The 27,759-nt window shown below is 33.9% G+C and overlaps 1 protein-coding gene and 1 long non-coding RNA gene across 3 annotated transcripts in view; one reads left to right on the plus strand and one right to left on the minus strand.

Moving 5' to 3' along the window:
• Positions 1-27,759, plus strand: part of LOC132704572 (dachshund homolog 2) — a 349,768-nt gene that overhangs the window by 78,805 nt on the left and 243,204 nt on the right. The window contains exon 2 of one of the 2 annotated variants that reach the window (XM_060674652.1): positions 17,429-17,562. In XM_060674652.1, coding sequence (XP_060530635.1) covers positions 17,429-17,562 — 134 coding nt within the window. The remainder of the gene's footprint in view (positions 1-17,428; positions 17,563-27,759) is intronic. The other variant, XM_060674653.1, reaches the window with a different exon arrangement.
• LOC132704573 (uncharacterized) lies at positions 6,121-8,125 on the minus strand. Its single transcript, XR_009619295.1, has 3 exons — positions 7,502-8,125; positions 6,597-7,047; positions 6,121-6,542 (listed from the first exon to the last, which is right to left on the minus strand). It is a non-coding gene; the product is annotated as an uncharacterized LOC132704573 (long non-coding RNA).

Below are 27,759 nucleotides of genomic sequence, written 5' to 3' on the forward strand. Positions count from 1 at the left end.
AATAATACACTCATATTAGCAAGTTTTTGCACGTTTGAAATGGTGTTGGTGGAAAAGTGGACCTCAGTGGAAAAGTAATTAGTGTTGATCCAAATTATCTTTCATTATTTTCATTTTATTCAAAACCTTTTCTAGGAACATTTACATTTTATGCACAATAGAACCTTTTGTTTTATAATTTAATGTTTTAATACATTTCAACATTTTAAATTTCAAATTTGAAACTTCGAGGTAGCTCAAAAAAGAATTACAATGTTTTATTACATCAGATTCACATATTTATGTGTTTTAGTTTTTCAAAATTCTCAATTAAATAATAAAATATATTAAATCAGTGGTTTTCAAAATTATATAATAACGGGAAGGTCTGTTTTAGTCGCTGCGCGTTATCTCAGAAAAATACATAATATAAAATTTTGTATACATTTTGGTCTTCAGATACACTGCATACGATTATTTGCTTTAGAATTTTATCTGGTGTAATTAATGGCCCTTATGGCGCCTAGTCTATTTTTCGGCATGGAGTGTACTTTAGCTACTGTTTTATTTACAATCTCTCCCTGTTACTATGCCGGGCCGCTAATGTAATAAATACAGAAGGATAATATTTACTAAACCACAGCTTACTAACGAAAAGTGCTACACAAACTTGGCCTATTTGCAAACGAATGAAAAGTTTGCAAATTTATGGAAACATGGGTTCAAGTTTACTTTCTATTCCAGAAATCGGGATATTATAATGAAGCAGTTGCAGTTTCAAAAACTTTTCTGTATGCAGAGTATGAGAGTTTTCGCTTTTTAATCATATTTTGAAGATGAAGGTTTTTATTATTCTCGAGTTATTAGGGTTTAAATAACATTGGTAATGTGCTAGATATTGGAGATGTAAAAAGGGGCAGTAGGTTCTGGCGTCATACTTTCTACTCTTTAAACGAAGAAAGAAGAGAACGAATTGGTTAGTTTAATAGTGCGCAAATAAAAGTAGACACCTTGCACGATAGTAAATTTAAATTGATCGCAATATGTGGCGTTCTTCGTATTCTCCTTAATAACATTTTTAAAATGCAAAGTATTCCAATTTACTTGCTCCGCAATAACCGAATTTCTTCGGGGCGAAACAATTTTAAAATCTAATTGATCAACGTCAAACGCTTGAATATTTCCAAAAAGGAATCAGATTAAATACGCATCAGGATGCAAATTAGGCAAATTGTCTGCGTGGGGACGACTCAATCGTCTTACCAAAGCTCCGATCAATCAAACCGGAACACAGAATAGCGCGTACTAAGGGAGCTTTCGGCGCCCGTGAAAGCCACCCTTAAAAAAGTAACAATTAGACTGTTTAAACAACGGTTAAAGGCATTAGCATTATGAATTGCGCGCGGGGTATAATCCAAAAAACCGTAAAGACATATCCATCATAACTTGTCATTTGGGGGGTACGTACCACGCACCTGGAATATTTTTTAACTCCTGCGGTGCAAACCGAACGTGTCGGATAAAAATATCTCGGACGCCGGCAGATGTTTTATTTGGTTTTGGGTAGGGTCAATTTATTCGGAGTTTCTGCCGAAAAAAAAAGTTTGTACAAAAGTGGATGACTCTGTGGATTACCTTCAAACGGTGTCATATTAAAGTATAACAACCTAATGTGAAATGAACCACATGCTTATGAAGAAAATACTTGAAAATAATTAATAAGAGCACTTAACCTTATCTAAAGACTAGGAGTCAAAAACTTTATGACTATATGTTAGCTTTTTAGCTTATTTTGCTGTCTTTTGTTGCAATAAAAATGATATGGTTGCGTTTAATTTTTTGAGAAAACAAATTGTATTGGTAAGAATGTAGCAAATCGCCCTCTAGCAGCGACACAAGCAACCTAACATAAAGTAATTCGCTCAAGGGATAGCGCCGAGTACCCTTAATTGGCCACCCTGTACGTACAAGAACGCTACTACTCCGTCATGGGCTGCTTTGATGTGGTCTGTGAACAAAAAATATATTTTGTAGGATTCTAGTTTAACCACGAGCGGAAAGAGTGTTTGGGTATATTTTTGTAAAACACCACGAATATTCACTGAGTGACGTGTTAGTTTTGGTTAAGTTGGTTAGACTGACGTACCGGAAATAACCGAACTGGCTTGCGACCATCACTAACGAATTTTTTTCATCTCTTTATAAAAAAGTCTTAGGAGGATCCTTTAACGAAAAGTTGAATTGGTTGAAGTTCACAAAGACTCTTATTATTTTTATTTTGTCAAACACTAAGTATGCTGCAAAACGGTTCGATACAAAAAATCATTAAGATACTTGTACTTCGCGTTGGCTCACTCGTTACGGGATTGCTGTTATGAGGGATGCTGGAAAAATAACCTTAAATACCCTAAAAACTATAAAAAGTTTTTGATAGAGCAGTTAACTTAATAAATAAACCCAGGCTTCATCACACTCACGAACTCTTTCTTTCTAATAACATAAAATTTCAGAGATACTTAAGGTGCATTAAGTTGTTAGCACTTTTAAGACTTGGTTGGTTCGTGTATGGAAAAACTTACAGTTGACTAGATCACACCTAGAACTATTGGTACCAATATCCTTTGTTCAAGGCAAAATATTTAAGGCACCAAGTGCCCGCACTAAAATCACTAGTTGAAAACAATAATTTTAACCTAATTAAATTTAAAATGAACTAACAAATTTTATTCTAACTCGAATGAGTTCATTAACAGTATTGTGCAGTAATATGAGGCTATTAGATTACAATCTATTTATCTATTTTTAATTTTACTTATGTGATAACTTTGTCATTTACAAAAGCCTAGAAAAGCTTAAATTAGATGATCTATTAAATAAATTAAAATTAAATAGGTATATTATCCTAGATGGATATCTCTAAGTCTGCACGTAAGTCGACAGGACTTTACGGACATGGAGACCGCCACGTGCATCTGTACTGAAATATTAATTACCTGTTACGATAAATGCAAAAATTAAAAAAATATATCCATTTGTTGAAATCTCCTTTTTTAAAAGTATTTGATTAGCAAAGAACGGAATGGAAGGAAATAAACTACAAAACAAACTCTGCCTTAACTAAAAAAAATATATACCTATCACCCTGATCCCTATTCTTCAGTCTACTCGTGTGGAAAGATTGTTTTTTTTTAAGTTTTGAAAAAAACATTTTTTGTTCCACTTAAATTCTTTATTGTAAAGTTCACAAATGGTCAAGCCTGATCTTACGATTAAACATACTTAATCAAACGTGACTCATCTCACTAAAAATTACAAGAAAAAATAAATTTCGATATAAAATTAAAAAGATTCCAGCGAGTTTAACAATATAAAGAATAAATATTAATTAGAAGGAGAATTTACTTCGCGCACTACGCTGTCTTGTCTTGTTGTGCATATAACATTTGGATAGCCTATTTAACGACTATGAGTTTCTGCCAAGATAGTTGTTTTGGTGGAATCAACACTTGATGCTATTACGCAGAACCTGAAGATGCTAACCTGGTTAGTGAAATGCACGTCCAGTATAATTCGGTTTTTGAATTTTGGAAATTATTTTAGGTTTCGGGCGTTTAAGTCACTAAGGAATTTTTCCCAATTCTTCCCGAAAAAAAAAGATTCAGCAGAAATATTAGAGATAATACATGCTGACCAACTTATTCGCGAAAATCGAACGAAAAGCTTAAGCGTTTCAACTTACCCTTACCAATTTTTCACAAATCATCGGCACCCGTATCGGGTATCTATCTCAGCCCCCTCATCCAGCCAACAGCATAAAAATAATATCTCGAGCAATATTTCAGAATCACCGAAACGACCTTAATACACTCTTATCTTATCTCGTTCTATATTTTTGGCGTATATCCATCTGCTTTTGGCCGAGATCTCACCCCACGCAAGTTCGAAAATCAAAGCTCCTCGCAATATTTAGTGAAACCCGATCCGCAAAAAACCCATAAAAAGCCGGCGTGTTTAATGGATCATGGAAAAAACCACATAATTCAAAGATTCAAACGGCTGCTATATACCGTGCGATATTACAAAAAGACGCGCTATAGCGTTTCACCCCACACTGTTATACGTTCGGCAAAAAAGTGGTAAATTAAAAACGCGGAGGGGTCACGTGTTTGGATTTACGTCATTGTGTTTCATGACTTTGTAGTTTTCATCCCCAAAAGATTAGGTCCGCATAACGCTATTATTTGTTAGATATGGCTCTATATAGAAGACCCCTCGAGGTCGCGGGAGGGTAGATTCGCCGTTGTTTAATAGTTTTTGCTAGATAGCGTTTGGCGGTAGGATTGTTTTTTTTTTTAAATTTGTATCCAAAGCATAGGCGAGATATCTGGAAAAGTTGAACAACACGTATTGAGGTTAGATTAAGGCCAACAGGTTTCTATTACAATAGGCCCTAGCAAGTACTTTATGGTCCTACCAATTCAATGCTTCTTGAAATAATTTTCTTTCTGAGTAAATAACGAAACAGTTAAGAATTGATTAGTTAGTATGGGCTCCATGAATATCGGTGTAAGTGTTGTAATTAAACAATTTTTATTCGTTTATACTATCAGGCGATTAATATATTCTTTCGAAACTATTTTAAACTAAAAAATGTCAACAATTTTTTACGGATTTTGTGTACTTTAGCTAGATTGTCGATTACATATTTTTTTATAGCAGTTTATTTGTTATCGGATATATTATACTATAAGTATAAAAAAACACTGCAAATTTCATCAAAATGTCTGTATTTAGGTAACGCTAATTCTATTGCTTCATTTTGTTTACTACTCCTTGTGCATTCCTCCTTTTTTTATTTTTGCTTGCTATAAGTATAAAAAAACAATGCAAATTTCAATAAAATGTCTGTATTTAGGTAACGTTAATTCTACTGCTTCCTTTTGTTTACTACTCCTTGTGTATTCTTCCTTTTTTATTTTTGCTTGCTTTCACTCTGTACAGTACAATCTTGATTATCCGAAGTTGCGTTAATCCGAAATTCCGCTAAACATTTTTCATCTAAAGGTAAGGAGGGAGAATCCCGAAACGGGAAAGTTGCTTCTTAAGTTAAATTTGTTAGCCAACTGCTGAAATGTTTTTTTTTTAATATAAACTTATTTTAGTTATTGCGCCTTTATTATATAGTGATTATTTTTTTTGCGCATTTATTGCAGTATATAGAAAATATACAGGGTGGATTCAATGTAGATGTTGATAACAAGTTTTTCTTTATAAACGGAACACCATTTTTTAAAACCCATTTTCAAATTCTGAGTCAAATTTCACGCATAATTTATCTACCTACCTAGCTTACCCTACGCCATATCATTTCTTCGCCTTATTTCTTAATTAATTTTGTGATTTTTCCCTACACAATTTTGGTTTTAAATATCCCCAGAGGACAAATCCAGTGGAATAATATCTGCAGATCTTGAAGGCCATTTTATTGGTCACCTTCTGCCAATCCCCTGTCCGGGAAATACCATATTTAAATATTCACGCACTAGTCCAGCACAAGGGGGCGAATCACTATCCTGCTAAAACCATATCTGTCTATCTAGCATCTGGCTGATCCCTGCCCAACATTTATTTTGTGTGGTTGTTGTGTATGATTTTCTCCCATACGTCTGGGATTATTTGTACTCTAATATCTACAGTTCTGTTTATTTACCGTACCATTTAAACAAAACTTGGCTTCATCACTAAACAGTGACTATGAAAAAATGGTTTTAAGTTGCACATTTTCATAACAGTTTCGCAAAACTGTAGTTTACGCCCCGAATCTTCGTTCAGCTTCTGTAGTAATGTGGATGGAGATTATCCTCTACTCCCAATAAAATGTTTAATATTGCGTTCTTATCAGTTTTTGGATGATCTGGAGTAGACGATCTTTTTCATGCCCTGTTTCTATAAATGCCCTCTCAATTTTGCGTTAAACAAATTACAAAGTTCTTCTTCAGTTCCATTCTTGTCTCTATATCCAATAAAAATTAAAATTTCAATACTAGCTACTTATCTGTTCCATTTCAAATTGAAATGTCTGAATTTTTATTCTTTTACTCATAAAAAGTAAGAGATACACGAATTATATGTAAGGTAGGCCGATAGGTATTATGTTGTTAGTGTGCCTGCAGTGAAGTATGTTTTAACTCATTAAATCTACAAGGCGTAAAGTATTTCTATGTTATAGCAAAAAACATTTTTTTTATAAAACTGTAGATCATCAAATAAATGTACTGTGTGATATACAAATTATAACTGTAAATATGTTTCAATAATAGAAAGGATTCATAAAAATTTCAAGTTTTGACATTCTGTAACTCTTCATGGGGTGCTGTGAATCAGAAGATCGATGTCTGCTGGTGGTAGGTTCTCCCGGAATAAACTTGCTTTATGAAGTAGAAGTTGTTCAGCCAATTTAAAGATAAATCTGATAACCTTGTGGACCAGTGAAGAAAGGTTATATTAGCTTGTCGGAGGAAGTTTCTGATAATTGCCGAGGGATGTGGTCTGGCATTGTCTGGCTGAAAATATGAGTGTGATTGAGCATTCATGTTTCAGTCAATAAACTATAATACCGCTAGTAAGCGCAGTCTCTTGGTCCATGCAAAATTGAAGTTGGTGCCTTTCGTTACTTTTTTGGGTGGACGATCATTGGGAGCGAACAGGCAAGTACGTGACCCGTTAATCAAAATGATCATATTCAGCTCATTCCAGCAAATCCGTTCTTGAGACCATGCCAGACGTTGCCGTCTAGTTATTAGCAATACTAACCAAGAACGATCTCACGTTTATCTATCGGCCCATAGCGAGGGTTAGTGTTAGGAGCTGTTCTGTGCAATCACTGGTTCTTCTCAAATTAACAGCGGTCCTACATTCTTATCCTGGCCAATCCAGTTTCCAATTTGTTTAAAGAACATTCCATCTCTTCCTAACGTCTTCTAGGCCTAACTCATTTTAATTCACTTAATTAATGATATTCACAAGTCTTCTTACAGGAGTTTTCAATAATTGATGTGTTCAATACCCCTAAAACTGAATAGATCTAAGCTTATTCTTTAAAAAAATAATGAAACCTGTTTATTCTTCATGCAGACAATCGACAGACATTAATTCAGCTAAGCATATAGTCGGTGTTGCAATTTCTCGGCACCCAGCATATATTGAAATAAAACTTTCAGCGAAATTATAGTTGTAGAATAATCATCGATTTAACAAAACAAACAACCTCTTGTTAAACCACGATTTTAAGTCGTTCTAATCGAGCAGAAAAAATGCCGCTCCGTTTTGCAGTCCATAGGCAGACTACTACTGCATGGTCCGTAAACAATAAGAGCCGCAGGCTGTGTTAGTCAGCAGCGAACAAACTATAGACGATGCATAAGCTGTTAAGCCGACTACCGAGATTTTAGATCGTGCGTTCCTTATCGAAGCACAAACAAACGCCCCGCCATAGCTGTTAATATATTTTCGAAATAATTACTTCAGTCCACGAAAGAGAGTGCAAACGTGGCTTTGGCTTGCGTGTCGCCCCCTTCCCGCGCATCATCGTCCAAAACGCAAACCGTAGAAAAATTAAAACTCCATCACGAAAAAAAAAAGCTTTTAAATGTTCGATACGGCATCAGTCCGTAATAATTCTCGATGGGGAGCGCGAATTGATATATTTCTGGTTTCCCCTTCATTAAGGGGCCATAAATTAATTACCATTTGTAATCGAATTTTGCCGCAATATAAACGAGAGTATCATCTCCATTTCTCTGTCAAAGTAAGTGGAAGCGTTTTCGATTTGTATTGCTCGAGCTCTTTGCGAGGTTCCGCCGATATACATATAAGTTATTAGAGTAGATTCTAACACTAATTGCGTTACCATTGGAGCGCGCTTTCTAAACACAATTTCGATGCATTTTAACTGTAATAATAGTATTATGTGTTGGGTTTGGTCTCAAGATTTTGAACCGGTTAAATTGTCTTCGATCAGATTCACTCAAGAGTTGCGTTTTCAAAGTCTATCATGAAACTGCCAACGGAGCCTATATCATAGGATAATAGGACTAGACATCTATTAATAAAATCGGCCTAATGCTGATAATACATTAATACCGGAATTTGGAACCTGGCCACTGACAGTTCGTCAACTCGACAGGTGTCAGATTAGATGTACCATTTTTACGGCAGTATTTTCTCAAAATATGCCCAGATCTTGTTAAAGGTTCTGGGATAACAAATAAGTGTGTGAATGCCTCCGATTTTTCCCAGCCTTTCCTGGGAATATTCTGCATTTCCGTCTGGAATAAATCTACCACAGAAGAATTCAAGCTTGGCGAAACATTGTTCTTTCTTAGCGGCGCTTTAATCTCATATTAATATTTCAAGTAATCGCTTTTTGGATTAGTTTTGCTCAAAATGCTTGTACTTTTTCATTATATAATTCTGGTACATTTTCGGTTATTTTCGCAATGCTCCTCTAATTTTACTAAGTTACTTATATAGATTTTGCTACAGTACAGATTTGAAAATTTGCTCCTTTTGGACACTTTTTGTATTTCAGTAACCTTTTCAAAAATAGGTGTTAGTGTGGTATTAATTTAATTTATATTAATCGATTTATTTGAAAATAAACAGCGTTGAATTTTAATGAAGTTGTGTTTCGAGATCATTTAGAAGAGTTTTCAAATAACAGTTTGTTTCTTAAAGTAATATAACAACGGAATACAATCGATGTAAATTTCCTAGAATCTATATCTCTAGATCTAGATCCCTATTTACTACAAGCAAGAAAATAGTTTCTATTTAGTAACTTTAAGCATATTGGCAGAAAAAAATTGACACGAGAAACGTCAATGTATTAAAAGTTTAATCGCTTCTAGATAAGTTAACCCGCAAAATTATTGAAAGCCACTGTAGAGTATCCCAATAGATATGAATTGTGTTTAGGGATAAGGCGAATAGGTGGGGCTAGTGTGCAGCTCTCCGCTCGAAGCCCGCACAGTCCGATACAAAATGTAACAAAAAAGGTTTATGTGAAGTGCTGTGTATTATTACCCTTCTATCATTTGCAATCGTTATGTAAAGTTTGAAGAAACTTGAACGGTTTCGGAAGGTTTTGTATTATAGGCTCTTTTTTTTCCTGTGTTTTCGAAAGTTACATTCAGCATAATCAGTGCCTCATGATTTATGAGTCCGCTTTGGAAAAACTTGCACAGCCGCACTGCTTATAGTTTTTCATTGAGTGTATATAAAACACGATACACGATTGATCCGATTGCAATTTTGGTGAACGTTACATCAATTTCTTTTATGCTTGCTGCACCTACACATACGTTTCGGTGTGAATTCAGATTTCGTTTTTAAAATTGTTCATTATGTTTACCTAAATGGCATAAAAGTATTACAAATTCAAATATCGTCAAATATTTGCTTTTTTGTATGATACAAAAATAGAGAAAATTGTAATCCTTTTAATTTAAAATTTCTTCTTTAATATACTTGTTTTTTTGAATATATTGTGTATAGTTCACAATAATTCGTCGTGACCTGTATGTACTTTTCTGGAAAAAAGTTTCAGTTAACCAGAAAGTTCGATTTATCAACAATCAAGTTGCTTTGAAAAAAAAAAGAATTTGCTAGTGTTACCCGAACTTTCTAAGCAATCATCGCAAAAGTAAATATATCTAAATCTAAATACTACATTAACAAATCGATTGAAGTCTAATCTAACGAAGCGTGAAGGAAAGTTGTTGCCTTCCTTCCGTGCTAAAATGAATAACAAATTTAACAATTTAAGCCCAGAAACGTTTAAATGTTCGTATCACAAAAAACATTTTAATAAGTACCGCGAAAAACAGAATTGTTTCATTACGCTTGAAATGTAATTTGTTTATTCGACAGCCGATAAATGTAACGGCACAAAAACTAAGAAATAAAATACCTTGCATTTCACTTGGTTTAATATATTTATGTATGGCCGGCAGTAGCAGAACCACAATCGCTATCCAATTTAAATATTAATATCAGTCCGGTTATAAACGGGAAGAGTGTGAAATACACAAGAATACATATAACAGAAGCCGCGAATGTAAACAATAGTAATGTTAATCATAACTGGAATGAGCAGTGTAGGATTTATTGTTTTAATATAATGGTGTCTATAGACATAGGCGTAGAGGTACGCAGAGAGCGAAGAATGCTTATATTTAACGGATTTAACCCAGCATAATTAAAAAAAAACAACCTGTTGTATTTTTTTTTTTAAATATCCACAATATAATAATTCTGTTTAATCCTGGGATATCGCCGTTCGAATTCTATCCTTACGTTTTATATTTCGATGCATCTCTAGGTGAGTGCAAAGCAAGAATTATTTCGCTATTTCAGTTATTTTGTGATTTAAGTTTACTATAGTTTCTAGCGAATATTTTTTCGTTTTTATTTTTTATACAAATTTATTTCAAACCGTTGGAACTAAGCCGAATTTCTCAAGTGATTTCTAAATATTTACCTCTATTGAAAATTGATCAAAATTCCCGAGGTGGTATAAACACAACACACGAACATTTAGTATACATTTATTTTGGAGTTATTTTGAAACACCTTACTTGTTGGTGCCACTGTCGCGCGTATCTGGTTAAGGTTCTGAGCTGCACGCATTATTATTTAGTGTGTTCTTCCGGTCGTGAGTGCATTCATAATAACCCAAAGTAAATATTTGGAGATATGATTGCCTGGAAATAGGCGCAAAGACGGGCCGAGAGTGCTACACGGAGTCGTTTTCTTCCTATTTAGTAGGTTTGTGGCGCCTAATTCGGCGGGGAGCTGATACAAACACAGAACGTTAATTAAGAATAAACCTCTTCATACAGGGTGTTTGGTACATCGATAGAAAGTTTTCACTGGATCACAGGTGTGATTGAAAAGTGTTACTGTTTTCAAGATTATTACAGGATCTCCGGATTTTACGCCCACTTGTTTTATATATAAGTATATTATACTTAAATATAACCGACTGTGATCGGGAGAATAAAGAAGATTGCTTTCGAAAAATCGTCGCTGGCCGGGGCAAGTTCGAAGTGCGTAGCGCGAAGCAGCTTAATATTTAAAAAAAAAACGAAGTCGCTACGCGTTTACTTATCCTAGAGGGACGCATTGCTTTTCTATCGTGCTCCTCCGGACCACTATGGAACTTTCGCAAAATTGATGTAATTGTATTGTATACACACCCTGTATAAAGCGTTTTTACTTATCGCCGAATTTCAAAGTCACGACAAACTTTGATAAATATACAAAATTGTACAAGTAATAACGATTTACAATTATAATATTCCAAGATAGACGAAACCTGAAACTCTCTCTCTCTCTCTCTCGAGACAAAATTCGAGACTGTTTAAACCAAATTATCCCATGTTTTATAGTTTTTCATTTACGGCTAATAATTTATCCACGAAGATGGCAATTTTCAGGGTTTTTAGATTTTTTTACTATTAATTGACATACCCTGTACATAATTGAAAAAAATCCGGAAATGGAGATTATAGCCCTGGATTTTCCACGTTTCCTGGTCCAAGAATTTTTCCAAAATAGTAAATAGTAAACCGTGCAGTGCGTCGTAATAATCAATGACGTCATCACCCTGGATATGATTGAAAAAATGCCTGAAATAAATGTTATTACACTGGATCTTCCGCGCCTGCTGGTTAAAGAATTTTGTCGGTCGGGTGAACGATAATGGAGGAAAACATATTTTTCTGAAAGCCAAAATTACCAAAAAAAAAAATTTAAAAGTACCTGGTAAAATTTGGTTGCACCCAATTTTTTTTCGGCGCTGATCATTTCTGTATCAATGGCGATCCCATAGGACCTACCGTTACCGAGATATAACATTTTTATACGAGCGTAGATACTTTCGAAAAATTGAATTTTTCAAAAGTAACAAGGCAGAATGCAAAATAAATAAAACCAACGTTTGCGAAATATAGTGTTTACCGATAATTTCTAATTGTGCGTTCATGATTAAAAAATTGACCATGAACAATCAAAATAGCAAATAGTTCGAAATAATTTGAATTTCCTTTACTAGTTTTATATTTTTAATACTTTGGCAGACTTCAGTTTGAACCACTGAGATTTTCATATAATTGGAGGGGAATTGAATTTTTTCCAGTTCTTCAACAACATAAATTTATATTTAGCAAAAATATCGAAAAGAGCTATCTCGAAAATATTAAGAAGTAGATATAGGTTGAAGAAGATCAAACCTATTATCCAGTGAAAGCTTTCTATGTACCAAAGAGCCCGTATAAAGCGAAGTATTGTCCGTGTAGCACTTGCACAGCTGAGGCTTGAGAGCGAAATATCAAAAGGTGTTTTAAAAATTGGTAAAACTTGTTTTCTTAAAGGTAAGGCGAAAATCGATCCTGCAAATGAAAGACATGTGAATTTATCGATTAGTGGAGGTTATATATACCCGACGGCACGTTGCCCTACATATCGATACCCCCTCTACGAATAACCCTCGCCCCTGAGAAATCGAAAGAGGGATGTGGCGGAAAATCGTGTTAGATGCCTTAATCTGTCCCCATAAGCGCAGAATGCTGGAGCATCTTGTGGGTTTGGCAATAGGATATGTCTGTGCCTGGGTTTTACATAAATGCTGACCGGTGTAAGACATTATGGCTGCTTTGGGAGACATCATTTTACCAATCGGATGAATTACATTTTTTTTCCTGGTAATTTTTTTTATATCCTCGACAATATTTTTAGGTCAAAACGTGTTATGTGAAAATGTTTTTTTTTTTGGAAAGAATAAATGAAACTGACACTTAGTTAATTATGTTAAACGTTTCTATTTCAACTTCAGGTTCAATAGTTTTTCAACTCATATAAACGAACAAGTTTCTTTGTGAACTTAACAACAGTCTGTTGTCCCAATATATTTTAGGAACTACTGGTTCATTCAATTTCATGAAGAGAATATAAGGTGTGGGATTGTTGTTTTTCGAGTGTTTTTTAAATATATCTGACTTTCTTCTTTTTGAAGTTGGTGGTAGTTAACCAACTACTAGTATTTAAAAATTACGAGTGGCGTTAAATTGTTAACATTCCTTACTTAAAGTTGTCTTCAAGAAAGTGATAAAGAAGTTCGTAGTATCAAACGATTTATAAGTAAAACATAACACTTGTCAAATATACCAGACAAAATATAAAAAGTGGACGAAAAGATAGTGTCAATTACAGAAAAAATATAAAGGAATTTAGAGAGAAAAAAATCTCCCCGGTATGCCCGACTCTTTCTTAGAGAAGTGGTTTCTGACTGGTTTGCACATGCACGGGTTTAATTTACTCACGTTTTGATTTTCACATAATTTTCTTTCTCTCCAATCAATTGACTTGTTACTATAGTAATTTTATTCGTTTAGTAACAAAAAGTTCCTTGTTTGTTAACATTTCTGCATTTCTTGTGGATGGAAAGAAATGTCTCAGTTGACATTTGTGTTGTTATCAGGTTTAATTCCCTGTAATTTCAATACAATACATCCCTGTGTAGTAGATTTAACGCAACTCAAATGTCAGGTAAATCCTTGATTCGATTAGTGCCGAAAGAAGTTATTAAAACTCCTTTAAAAACACGAGAAAAGTAATATATCCCCCAGGAAAGCGCGCTCGGAGCCATCAACCAGGTAATCCTGGGGGAGGAGATGTAAAAAAAGAGAGTAAAAGATTCATAATCCGAGATTAAAACCGGAAAAAAGAAGCCCCGTTCCGTTTGACTAAACGCTCAGTTCTTTGTTTTAAAATTGCAATTGGCCCGCTGAGACATTACCGAACATTATAAGAGCTTTAAAAGGCGTTCACCGCGGCGTGCCGTCTGTACCCCGGGTATTTTTCTTATCATGTGAAATTTCAAAGGAATCGGATTTAATTTGGTTTTTATGGGACATAAAAGGCTAAATAGCGACGTATACGGCCGAGATGTTTCAGAGGTCTTCGATTATTTTTATTGGCGCGGTGTCTAGATTAGCGACGTATGCAAAACTTTAATCGTTAAAGTGTATGTTGGAAATATGTTAAAACTTTGGCATAATAATTGCTTGTATTACTATAGCCTATAAAACTTGTGTTTACGTATTACCATAAACCAAATGTGAAATAATTCATTTCGCTTTGCCAGCTATTCCCAAAAACAGATTCCAATTTCGCTGTTAATATTCCGTTTGTGAATATGAGTTAATAAGACGTTAAATTAATTATAAAATTCTAACCCACTTCTATTTGTCCGCAAGAGAAATTCAATGAAAATTTGTATTAAACTGTTCCACCACAAATAATTAAAAATAGTTTTATGAAAATGTGGTTATTGGGATTATTTTGTGTTAGCTCTGATAACTCTAAATTTGACTGATACTCTTCCACGTCTTCCGACATGTCGGTAAAGTGTATTTCCATATACCGTCCGTTCAATTTATCTTGTTAACATTTTAATTGGCTGTACCTTTTTTGTTTTTAGAGATATCAAGGTAAACAAAAAAACAATATGTAGGGTTAGTAGCCAAGCATAAAACAAAACACTATCGATTTTCTAGCATAGAAGCCTACATAATATTTTTGTAAATGGAACACTTTGTATATTATATATGTGTTTAATAGAATATCTTAATCCGATTGCATTGATGTAACACACATTATATTTTAGTCCACTCGTTTTTGACAAATCGGCAGAAATAGGAAATTTTTATATAATTTCAAAGAGTGCCCAGACTGACTGCAACAGCAATAATTATTTACAAATTAAAACACACACACTACACACACAAATGACAAAACACACTAAACCATTTGTTATACATTAAAATTGTACTTTTGGTAACGTTTCCGAATTGTCTCTTAACTGATTCATTGCCTCTGAAATCCTTTGCCGAAGTTCCACGACATTATTACAAGGAATTCCTTGCAAGGTGATTTTTTATGTGTGCCCAAAAGAATCCATTAAAGTAAAGTCGGGGCTGTTGGCTGGCCAATCCATAGTTGCGCCGTTCCCTATCCAACCCCTGGGACATTCCATGTTAAGAAAATTTTTAACTTGCACAATATTGTGAGGAGGGGTTTGTAGAACATTACAAAATATTTGACATTTTGACAACATTGTTGTCACTATTTAAATAGGGGTGTAACTAGAGAAACACCTTCGTTTTTGCGACTACTTTTATATAGGTAAATGTGTTAATTTAAACACAGTTTAATTTTATAGGTATGTCGTAAAGGATAAAAATAATCTAACTCAAATCGAAATGTTTTCCATTGTTGAAATCGAGAACTTTATATTTGAGGGAACCATCTTGTCATAAATAGGATAAATCATATTAATATCCATAAAGTGAAATACAACACAGATTGTTTTTAAATTGAATGTTTTTAATATTCCTAAAAAATTATTTTATAAGTATTCTGTAATACTGTTTTGAAACACTGTTTGAACAGACTTTAACGTCCATATACCATATAATCAGCGCTGATATATTTAGGGGTAAATCTTCTATATATTGTTCTATTTGGTGCTCTAAGAGTTGCAGTTGCAGTTATCTTATGGCCTATCTATAAATATCCCAAAATATGCCCATCTATGACACCACACCATAAATTAATTGATTGGTACCCCTGGGTTTTTATTTCGTGTATTGGTCTAGGATTATTTAAAGACCAATATCGCGTATTTTGTCTATTACTGATGTGCTTCATAGAATCCTAATATGTTTGCCTTATTTTCTTCATTGAAAAAGTTTTGATTCCGTCATACCTTTTTAGCATTTAATACGTTACCGTTTTCTGCAAATTTCTTTGCCAGCTCGGCGCTCTGAATAAAGTCTAATATACTGACGACGAGTTGCGGTTGGATTGTTGTTATTCAGAAAGTATACTTGAAGTATATCACTCCTTTCATCAATGTTGTTTACTAATATGTCAAACATTATAGTATATTATGCAACAAGTGCGGTAAACAGCATTTGACTCATGAGTTTATTTGATACGAGCGGAGCGAGTTTTTAATAAACCAGTGAGTTAAAAAGTTTACCGAACGTGTTGCATACTATACTTTTTCTACGACCGTTAGTTTTTGGGTACATTTTCGCAAAACAACACGAATGCATTCACTGATATGACCGTCAGAATGCAAAGAGTGGGAAATATCTCCGAAAACATCCGATTGCTCCCAAATCCGTGCGGTAAAGTCCCGGGAATATCCGAAGTAGCGCGTATTCATGGGAAACGAAACTGACGTGGTAAAGTGACGCTTCCCGCACGCTAGATCGGTGGGTAATTAGGTATTTTCCAGACGGGAGTAGAAAAATATATTTTTATTTGTCAGTTTAGTCAGGGCACATATATAATATACAGGGTGCTCCATTAGAAAAAATGGGATGTAGGCTTATATGTCAGACAATTGATAGTGTTTTGTTTTATACGTCACTTGTAGAAAAACTTGACTACCAATCCCACATTTTGTTTTTTTGATTACCTTGATATTTCTAAAAACAAAAAAGTTACAGCCAATTAAAATGTTATCAAGATAAATTGAACGCATGGTACCAGTAATCAACATCTGTCATCCGGTATGATTCCAACAAATGTTTTCAGAACTTAATTGTATTAAATTTCGTTTGACAGAAATGGAATATACTACATAAAATATGTCTGACGCTTGAGTATTTCGTGCCGGATGTCGACATTGCTAATACATACAATACTAAACAAGTCGAGGATTGTTTGTCTTTAAAAATGTCTAATTCGGATATATATATATATATATATATATATATATATATATATATATATATATATATATATATATATATATATATATATATATATATATATATACGCGCGTGCCTATTGAAATAAAAAGTTAGTTTTGCTTTGAAAAAGTTTTGGGTTTATTGATTCTTATTGCTTTTCCAAATATTATAGTCATTGATATATCTCGGTCGGGATATATGAATAAGTTACCATAGTTTATAAATCAAACGACATAATTAAATACTTTTTTTGTAGAAAAAAAAAAGGACAGTCTAAATAAGCAGTATACACATACACACATACGCACATACGCATATCGCATGGCTTGGCTATTTCCAGAGTATTATACAACTGGCCACACGATATTACGGACAAATTGCGGGACAGTATAATGAACGGTTTAAGCCATGACCGACCGCCCCATACCAATTGCATTCGAGCTAAGGAGCGGCAATTACCGACCATTCTTTTTCCTTAAAAGACTTAGAGGTTTCCTTTTTAAACGCGATCGATAACATTACGAGGGCCAATTTTAACGCCTATAATTTTAAGAAATGTAAAAGTGTTAGTGATAAATGCTACACCCCTTTTTTAACAACGGTAATTCTCTACTATTTTGCAGTTCCAGGCCCGGCCGACCCCCGAAGAGGGCGCCAGTGGGACTTAGTCTCGCCGCGTCTCACCTGCAGCATCAGCAACTTAAGAAACCAAGAATGGATAACGGAGACTATCCCTACGAAAACGGACACATGGGTGGTAAGTATGTGTGTTATAGGTATGAGTGTTATGAGTTTGTTATCCAAATGATCATATTGTCAAATTTTTAAGAATGTTGATTGAAAACTAATACTTTGCAATGAACAGATTTCTTTCTTGAAAAATCAGAATCTATGTTAGTGTAACATGTTGATGGAAATGGCGAATCTATCTGGTAAATGGATAGATCTTAAACCATTGTGAAAATGATCATCGATATCTAAAGACAAATTCACATTAAATACTTTACTATCAATTGAAATGGGTTGGCGCCAATCAACCATGAAGACACTGATTGGAGTTGAACCGTTTTGCGGAATTATGAATAAGGCAGCAAGAACATATAACAGAGAAATTTTGTACAAAAATCTGAATGTAGGGACTGTGGTAAGGGGGATGAAACCATATGGAACGCTTTGCGTCTGTATCTCTTGATGAAACGGAACAAACATTATGGAGCCGAATCCCAATGACCGCATCAGTCTCTAGACTTCGTAGAGGGTACAGGTCTGCTAAATAAAACAACTTTTTGATTGATCGTTATTTTTCTCAAAGTGTTCTCTAGAACCAGGTAATCTCATGATGTATGCCGTTCTACACCAACTCTCTAATGGTATTAAGAATAGGTATAATTCTTTGCTTTTCTGCACCAATATTGTCGATTTTATTAAAGGAGTCGATAAATGATTGTTTCAAATTTCACAGGTTATCTCTTAGACCACCCGGTTGATCGAGGCCGTTGATACAGAATTCCGCCACATTCGATCCCGGCATTCAATCCCCCGTTCAGAGTAAAATAAGAAAATACACGTCATAAAACACAATAAAATAAAAATCGAATAAACCGAAATCCAAGAACAACGGCTTAAGGTCCTTTTATGTAACCTGAAACGCCATCCGAAGTCATGCGTAAAAATTTTTCTCTTACCGTTTTAGATATTGTTTTTGATATTATTTTAGCGACGGTTCGACGAGCAAAGGCCCATTATGGCTTCGGATTATTTTTGCTACATATGGCACGCGGATCCCTCGCATGTGTTGTATTGTGTTTACGATGATGATTCGAACCGATTGGAGGATGTTAGTTTATACGGGGCGTCCCACGAATTAAAGCGGACAGCCGTGCCAATACCATAAGGTTTACTACATTTTTGGCATCCAAAATCATGAATTTGAATGTCTAATTGCATTACTAACATTTAACATTTATGAAGTGTAATGCACAAATAAGATCGATTTTCACAACACTTTTGTTAGGTTTTGTAGGTTACGCCCTTTTTTTTAACCTATTGTCAATTCTACAACTTAGTTTATAATATTATAAGTTTCAGGGAACTATTGACAATTTACAAGAAGGCTTTTTAATTTAAAAGATGTTTCACGTATATCTATTTATTCAATTTACAATTTTAAAAATATCATAACATTTTAACGTACTTTCTGAGCCTTATAGTTTTCTAATAATCTAAACTGGCAAAGTTTTTGTTTGGACAAAAGTGGAAACTTCTTCAGAAAATTACAATTATAACATACAGTATAACAGACGAAGAAGAATGACAAAATATAAACAATAATGTTTATGAATTTAGTAAGCTAATTTTTCAAATAAACTTCCACAGGCTACTGTAATACTTTTTACAAAACTTTTGGATTCCTCCTGCCTCGGTTTTTGCTTAGTCGCAATTGCTGACGTTTCGCCAATCATCCTGTTGGCTTCTTCAGAGCTTGACTGAAACCGGTTCAGTCAAGCAGGAGGAATCCAAAAGTTTTGTAAAAAGCAGTTTAGTAAACTATTTCGGGTGACGTCTAATACGGTACATCTTGTATCAATTGGGCATATTGTGGTAGTTGGCGACCACCATGGCATTTTTTTTCTGTTCTGAGCTTTGTGTATCAGGCAGTCTTAGATTTGTTAGTCGCGTCTTTCGTCTATCTTGTCCCTGCTGAGCGCCCAACAGGAAGAATTTATATCATAGTTCCAAAACATATATAGCTATCTATCTCTCGACTGGTCAGTTGGAGATATACATGGGGCGTCAAAATCAGCCTGAATGAACCAGTTTTTCATCGAATTGTGAAGATGCCTGGAAATACCTATCAACTTGTCAAAGCATCTTAATACGAAGGTTAATCTTGACATATTTCGTGAACTCATCTGAAAAATCATTTAACGTTAACTTTTGTATGTATTTATTGTAATTTCATGGATGTTCAGAAACGGACGTGTTTAACTATTTTATGGATGTGGCTAAATAAGTAAGTTTGTACTTAATTTATATTTGAGAGTGCCAGTGAAGTGCTTAATGAAATTTGGCATTCGTTTGATAATGTATTGCACACAAAGAAAGGCGAATGTTACGAATTCAATTCAATTCAATTTTGAGAAATCTGTAAAGATCGTACAAAATCCCTTTTAAACTCTACTGTTGCATTAAAAAAACACATTTTGAATCGGACGTATTGAAAAATTTAAAAACGCTATAGTTCCTATAGACCTTTAGTAGTCCATAAACTAGAATTCACTACCTTTTTGTCGCCGTAGATAATTCGTAATGGTTATCGGATAATTAATAGGCAAAACACGACGCTGGAATCGACTTTTTCAACCATAATTAAATACGAGAAAATGTAAACCAAACTTGTATTTTAGATCCAGTATCCACTTTGTACATTCCGCGAGGAGTTATTTACATCGCGAGAGAACATTAGATGACCTGAAACGACCGTAGAATTATGTAGTTACATAGCAATAAATTTCTAGAACTGCATCATAAAAACGTAGAGTAGACATTAGTGAGGCATGACCGACTTCGATTGAATAAATATACCGCTTTAATCGTTGGTACTAGACTTGATTTATTCAAAAGTAATTGGACTAGAAGTCCATGTCGTTCAAGCGATTGCGCTCAGTGCTATCTTTGAATTCGATTCAAAAATATTAATAACAATATATGGCATTAGTTAGGGGATACCGGGATACCCCTTATTTGGGATCACATAACACACAATAGAAATATATCTTTTTTTTTTACTAAGCTGCCTCCAACTACTTTCCAAACAGTTGCTTCATCGGGAAGCAACATAATTAGTACAGGAAAGTGACGTAAGGAAGAAAGATACTCAACATTTAAGTCATCAAGACTGATAAAAGGAATTAAATTTTGCTCCAGTATGTATTACTTGTAAAAGTGCCCAAGTTCAGACCTAAAATCAGGAGAATCGTTGTCAGGGGACTGTTTTTCTGCTTTGATTAAAAAAAATATTTTTATAAATGATATTCGACATTTTTTTTTATAAAAAGATTGTTCTTACAAGTGCATAAGCACAAAACTTACAAACAAATCCAAAGCCTATCTAGAACTATTTTCAGATCTCTATAAAGTAATTAAACTCAGGTAATGTGCTTTATATTTTTTACAATTCCTTTTTTGTCTTATTATAAGGAAAAATTACCTCAGAATATAAAAAATAATTTCAAAGTGATGTTAAGACTTTAAAATTAGCACAAGGTACTTTAAAAAGGGATAGAGGGTGACTGCAACAAAATGACGTTTGCAGATTGCAGACCGCAACCGCACTCACTTGCAGCCCCTTCTGCTTCCTTTCAATAGAATTATGATATCATGCATTCAGGACACAACTTTGTGTTTTCATTTCATATACCGACAAACAATCGACCAAATGTTCAATTTAAATTATGCATTTGGGGATCGAACTCTTTTGTGGTTTTTGAAAATTCCAAAAAGTTCTTTTACCGTAATATTTAGAAAGCCCTTTTTCTAATTACGTCATTTTCCACGAAATATTTGTTGCAATCATTATTATTTCATTTGAAAAGTGTTTTTTTAGTTATTTTTTTTTAAGTATCAATCACATTTTCTAAAAATTTAAATAAAATTTATAAAAGGCTCTTGTAATTTTAACCATCAAGTACTGTAAACACTTAAATATATAACGCAAAGGGTATTCTGAGGTATTGAAAAAGAAAACAATTTTAAAATTCTATTCCGATTCAGTTTTCCACATTCCAAACTTATGGCGACTAAAGGTTTCTGTATGCATGATCTAAGCTGGATGCCTAAAGATTGGAACTAATCAAATATTTTGCGCTACCAAGATTTCGCTATAAAACGTCTCCGCACAAATTCCTCAATCGTTCCTTTATATCCTCTAAATTTACCCAACAAAAAAAATAACAGAGAAAGATTTAGCAATCATATAATTTCGAACATAACCCTAAAAAACCAATTATAATTCTCGTCATATTTTGCGTTGGTTTATGTACGTGCATTTACGACTGCGGCAATAAATTCGCTCAAAGTTGTAAAATCTGAGGGGTTATTAATGGAAAGAAGGAGCCCATTAAAATAATGCAACTTATAACCCCACTTTATAAATAATTCTCATATGATTATTAAATAAATCGTTTCCTAAGAATTGGGAGATTAAGCGCATTCATTCCATTTTTCTGAAAAATGTTTTAGCTACGAATTTAGGTGACACCGTTTTAATTGTGAATAGTTGTCAAGGTCCGTTGTGGCACGCACACACACAAACATTGCCTATTTATTTATCGGATACGAATTAACGTGTAATTTGCATTTGCAGGTTGCATGTTGCCATTTATACACTGTTTTTCTTCTCATTTGCTAGGTTGAAATTTTACGTCGGTACTAGTCCAATTACAGGTTTTAGTTTACTTATTTGCTTACAATGTTTATAAATAAATGCCGCCGACAGCTACTATAAATATCTAGTAGACTAACTACTTCTTGAACCGCTATCGAATCGAAAGGTCAGAAGAATTATTTGATCATGTAAATAATCTATTACTTGTTTTAATTACTGCAACGTAGATTTTCCGCAAACAGCCAAGTACGTTTCGGTCGCTCCATCAGGTGTAATTTAGGTTCTTTTTTCATCTTAATGTTCAGTGTTCTTTTATTTATATCGTTATTTTCTCACAACTTTCAATACTTTTTATAGTTAAGACATATTACATCATAAGAAACGATGACTTATTCAAAAACTTAAACTGATTAGGCAGGCACTTTGCGCACCAATTCATATTTTTTTGTTTATCTCATATCCTTTGGTTATAAGATAGTAATGACCGGCCATTTTACTCGAAGAACGTTTTTGGATTCGGAGCTTAGATTTTTTATTGAAGGCCTACACTCTTTTGTCAAAACTATAGATATATTCTCTCCAACGTTCTCCATTGGATCGAACGTATCCAAATAATCTCACTTCGATCCTTTTTTGATATTTTTGTTGATGAAATTTGTTGTTACGTTTTAAATTTTTTATACAATTGTCCAGTATTCCGGTTTCATAGTTTTGTTTGGTTAGTTTAGCGAGGGCATATATTTTTGAACAAGTAAAAATCTATTCAATTATACAATAATGGTGATGAACAATAACAAAGGGCCTACGAGATTGGGAATTAGATGGGCGGGTTGCTTCATTAAAGCTAACAAACATTCTGCATTTTTGGTCATTTTTTAGAATGAGTACAGGCTACCCGTATACCGTATAAATTGAAAGAACAGTTTACGCAATTACATCGATAAAATTTTATCATGAGTTTGATTTGAAATTTTAGTCATGAGTTTGATTTGGCACCGGCGGAGAATAGCGAAGCTAGTTCTTAATAAACAAGTGACTTGCAGAAGTTTATCAATGTACTGAATACTGTACGATTAGTAATTTTTGGGTTTAGAAATTGACAAACATCAAAATACCATCCGTGGCTAAAATTTACCTAAAACATCCGATCGCTCCAAAACCGTGACTAAATTACCGAAAATATCCGATGGGGCTCAAGTCTTAAGTGACACTGTCCGTACGATGGGTCCCTGCATAATTGTGTATTTTAGAGTAGGTAGTAGAAAAGAATAAATTTTGATAGGTTTATTTAGAAACCTTTTGTCTCTTGTATTTTTTTCCTCAAATTTACCATTTTCAAACATTGCATGTCGAAAGTAAAAGCATTTTTTTAAATTTAATTCGGAAAAATAATAGAGGCAGTTCGGTCGCCTTTTTTTAGGCAAATTCAAGATTGAATTTTTGAAAATTCGTATTAGCGAAAGAATAGTTTCTGCATAGGTGCTTAAGTTTTTTAAGTTTAGGTTTAGGAAGTGAGTTGTGAGCTATGCTTTTTGAGTTAGAAATTTCGGTTTTCACGTTATAGTTTTAATTAAAGGTTTGCATGAATTGTAAAGTTTTAAAAAAACCAAAAACTAGAAAAATGAAGACAGCCAACGGATACGCACAGTTATAGAATTGCTAATACCCAAAGTCCCAATTCGGTTACTTTTGTGTGTATTGTAGGGTGCTCTCGAGGTGTTTTCGATTCACAGTTTGTTAGCCTTAATTAAATTTAACATTTCTTTAAATGATGGTCGAATTTGTACCGAGTATGTGCCCCGTGTCTGGGTTTAGTATCAAACCGACAGAAATTGCAACTCTGCAAAGAAAGTGCAACAAAGAATCCTGCAAGCTGTCCGGTCGAACGTCTTCTCGAGCCGAACAACACCAATAAATTACAGTAATGCCGATTCCTCTCTCGGTACTAATTACCAGTTGTCACTGGTTTTGAGATGCTCACCACGGCCTTTATTATTCTTCGTTCTGTCCGTCCGTCTGTCTGTTAAAACGCGCGCGCAAAAAAATATTGCTTCTCGGAAAGCGGTTTCGGCCGCATATTATGCGCAAAACGCGTATCAAACGTAAATTCGGAAACGCCCATTTCGTTAATTCTTCTTCTTTAATTTTTACGTGTGATATTAATAAGAGACCGGTGTTTAGGAGCCTTATTAAATTGAGTTGAGGTTTTTGCTCCTTTTTGACGTTCCGAGAGCGAGTCGGAAATTTAATTGCCTCAAAAATCGGCTCCCCTTCCGAGGTCACGCGCGCTATACAGCGTGTTCTGTATAGAAATATGTACACCGCGTGCCAAATAAAACAATCCACTATACGATCTGGAAACCTATACGATACGAAAAAAAGTTTCGTACAAAAGTTTCTTGGACTCTACTGAAGATTTAAAATATTATAATGTTGTTGATACAGGGTGTCCCAAAAGTGTCGCCCACTACCGACATCAACTTTGTCATTTTAAGGGGAACACCTTGGTTAAAATAAAATTCACTTTCTTAAGAAATTCCTACTTGAATTTTGCATAGTTTAGGCAGAAATTGAGGTTATGTTTTTTTTTTTTTAAATATTTTGATTGCCCTATATAAAATTATGTTGTTACGCTACTACTCCAGGTATTGCAATGAGATGATGCACTACTCAATCAGTTTGACAGATGCGCGTAAACAGGGTGTCCCAAAGAGGGGGCGCCGTTTTGACGAATTCAATTAACAAAATCTCAAATGGAATACATTAAATTTTTATTCAGATATCAATTCTAGGATAAAAAATAACGTAAGTGTGTAATTTACCTTATTTAAATTTTAATTACTTTTTGATATATTCGAGGTTTAAGATAACACCCGTATAAATTCTTGTTGAATTTAAAGCTGTCCACATTAGGCCACTTGTTGGCAATATTAGGTATTTTTTTAAAAGCAAAGAGATGATACTACTTCTTTTAAAGATATGATACTCCGGATATACGAATAAAATCTATTGCTAACCTGGGAATTTTGAAAAAAATCAACTCTATACTACCCATTTTATTAGATTTATGAAATCTTTAGAATTCATATTTAAAGAAACATTTAATAGTTAATTATCTAATTATAAGGGGCAATCAAAATATGAAAAAAAACATAACCTCAAGAAAGTGACCTTTATTTTAACCAAAGATTCCAAAAATGTCGAAATATACAGGATGTTCCATTTAAAGTAACAAAGTTGATGTGGGGGGGGGCACTTTTGGGACACCTTGTATCAACAAAATTGTAATATTATAAATCTTCAGTCCAAGAAACTTTTGTACGAAACTTTTTTTCATATCTCCTATGGCATTCCAGTTCGTATGTTGGATCGTTTCATTTGGCACACGGTGTACAGTGCTTCCCAAATTCGTTGTGACTAATGGATTTACCCTGTTATGACAAATTTAAATTAATTAATTTAGTTATAGTTAATTTAAATATTTTTAGCTAATTTAATTAATTTTACCGAAAACAGAACTAATACTCGCATATTACCACAACGTTGGTTAGTAACAAAATAGTTTGAAGAAAAAGGCAATTCTGTGTTCTGTGTGTGTCTGTTCGATTTCATCTCTTGTTATAATAGAAAGATAAAAACGACGTTTCACAAAAAATATGTTTAGGGCTACTATTGTTAACTTATTAACCTACTTTTTATTTAAATGCAACAATCTGTGTTTTCTATACCATTCAGTTGTTTTTCTAAAGTAAATAGTAAAATAGTAAAATAGAAAACTCTATCAAACGGTATTTTTATATTTATATAGATGCACGGCATCTTACAAATGCATTTATCTAGAAACTTTAAATCTGTGGAAATATCCTAACTAATTGTGCCATTATATTTCTAATTTAAATGGTTTTAACGATACGCTATACAGCAGTAGTTTAAATGGTTGTAAATTAATTTGTCATCTAACATGTAATGTATGTAATGTTTACATTGTTACAAAATCTATATACAGGTTGAAAAATATAAATGTCCATGGATAAGAGGACACGGCGATTTCAAATATTCTTAGGAAGGTTTTGAAATGCTAAAATCTCATCTGACATGACGATACCGCTTTTAAAATTGTTGACGTTCCTCAGCTTATCTTCAGTTGACGAAGGTTAGGTAAAATTGCTACCATATAACGAGTCTTATCAAATTCCAAGTTAATTTGCTGCACTGAAATAACAATACGATTACAAAACTAACTGTCGTACTATCTCCAAAATTGATTCTTTTATTATATATATCTAAAAGAAAGAACAAGCGGTATACAGCTAGTTAACCAGTCTTATCGAACATAAATTAATATATATTTTTTAAATAGACGAAAACATTGTATTATAGGTTGGCCGATTGTAACGCAAATGTCAACCAATCGAGTGAGCTTTATCAGCTGCCTTTACTATTTTTCAGTGCTAAAACCTGCATTAGCATTAGCAACAGTGTTTATTCAGCAGTCACTTCTGCAAAAACCAAACTAACCAAAAATATTCAATTGGTTTGTACGTAGGTGAACTTATTGGCATTACAACTAATACAATTTCGTATATACGGTGTTAAAGAAATGAACTGCATTTGTATTTACCTAGCCGGAAGGTTCCTGATTTACCCTCGTCCTTCTTGTTTATGAGTAAAATATATCGAAGTACACGAGATGTACCAAAATTATTAAATGCTTTCAAAATTTGTCAAATTGATAGAAGCTTATTCCTCTTGACTAGTATTACTCACTTCGTCGTCGCTTATGAGCTATTTTAGCGGTACGCTTTATTAGCGCACCCTGTAGCGCGTAGAATCCACTCTAATATTGCTTTTCTATTTTTAAGAATCCTCTAACATTTGATAAATGTTCCAAAAAATTATAAATGGGTAATAACGTTTAGTGTCAAAACGAATCCACGTTAAGGAGAGAGAGAGAAGATACGGTCGTAATTCATTAGGAATTAGTCGATTCTGACTCTGTTGGAGTTATGCGGTCGGCCGGCCGGTTTTGCGGTTTTGACTCGGGTCGTTAACTATAACACGCATATTTAGGGTCGGACTATTATAATGCACCTTTAGAGTGGTTCGTTTGTAATTTTAATAACGCATTTGGTTTTAAACGCTCCAGTAAAATCTCGAAAATATTTTGGCGGTGGAGGACGAGTACACTTAGATGTTTTTATTGGTTGAAAGAGGATTGTTCAGAGTATACAGATTGATCTGTTTTTGAAACACCCATAGTAAGCAGTAATTCAATGAAAAAAATAATATATTAGGCAACAAGTTTGATAATCGACGACATTTTGGCCAGTTAGTTTGTTCATTTTTCAAATTGGAGTTCATGTCTTGAGATTGTCAGGGATTAAAGTCCCCTCGCTTAAATTGTGCTTAATATCGAGGTTAGTCTTTACACGAAGTTGAAATTTTATTATATAATTTAATTATAAAATTAAGTTTTTTTTTACATTTTGAGCATATCGAACACGTATTTTGAAATGACGTGTTTTGTGGTTTTTACATTGGTAAACCGCTGAAGGTATTCCTGGTGGC

Source organism: Cylas formicarius, unplaced genomic scaffold (genome assembly GCF_029955315.1).
Source record: "Cylas formicarius isolate icCylForm1 unplaced genomic scaffold, icCylForm1.1 PGA_scaffold_7__23_contigs__length_41026272, whole genome shotgun sequence".
Classification (NCBI taxonomy): Eukaryota; Metazoa; Arthropoda; class Insecta; order Coleoptera; family Brentidae; genus Cylas; species Cylas formicarius.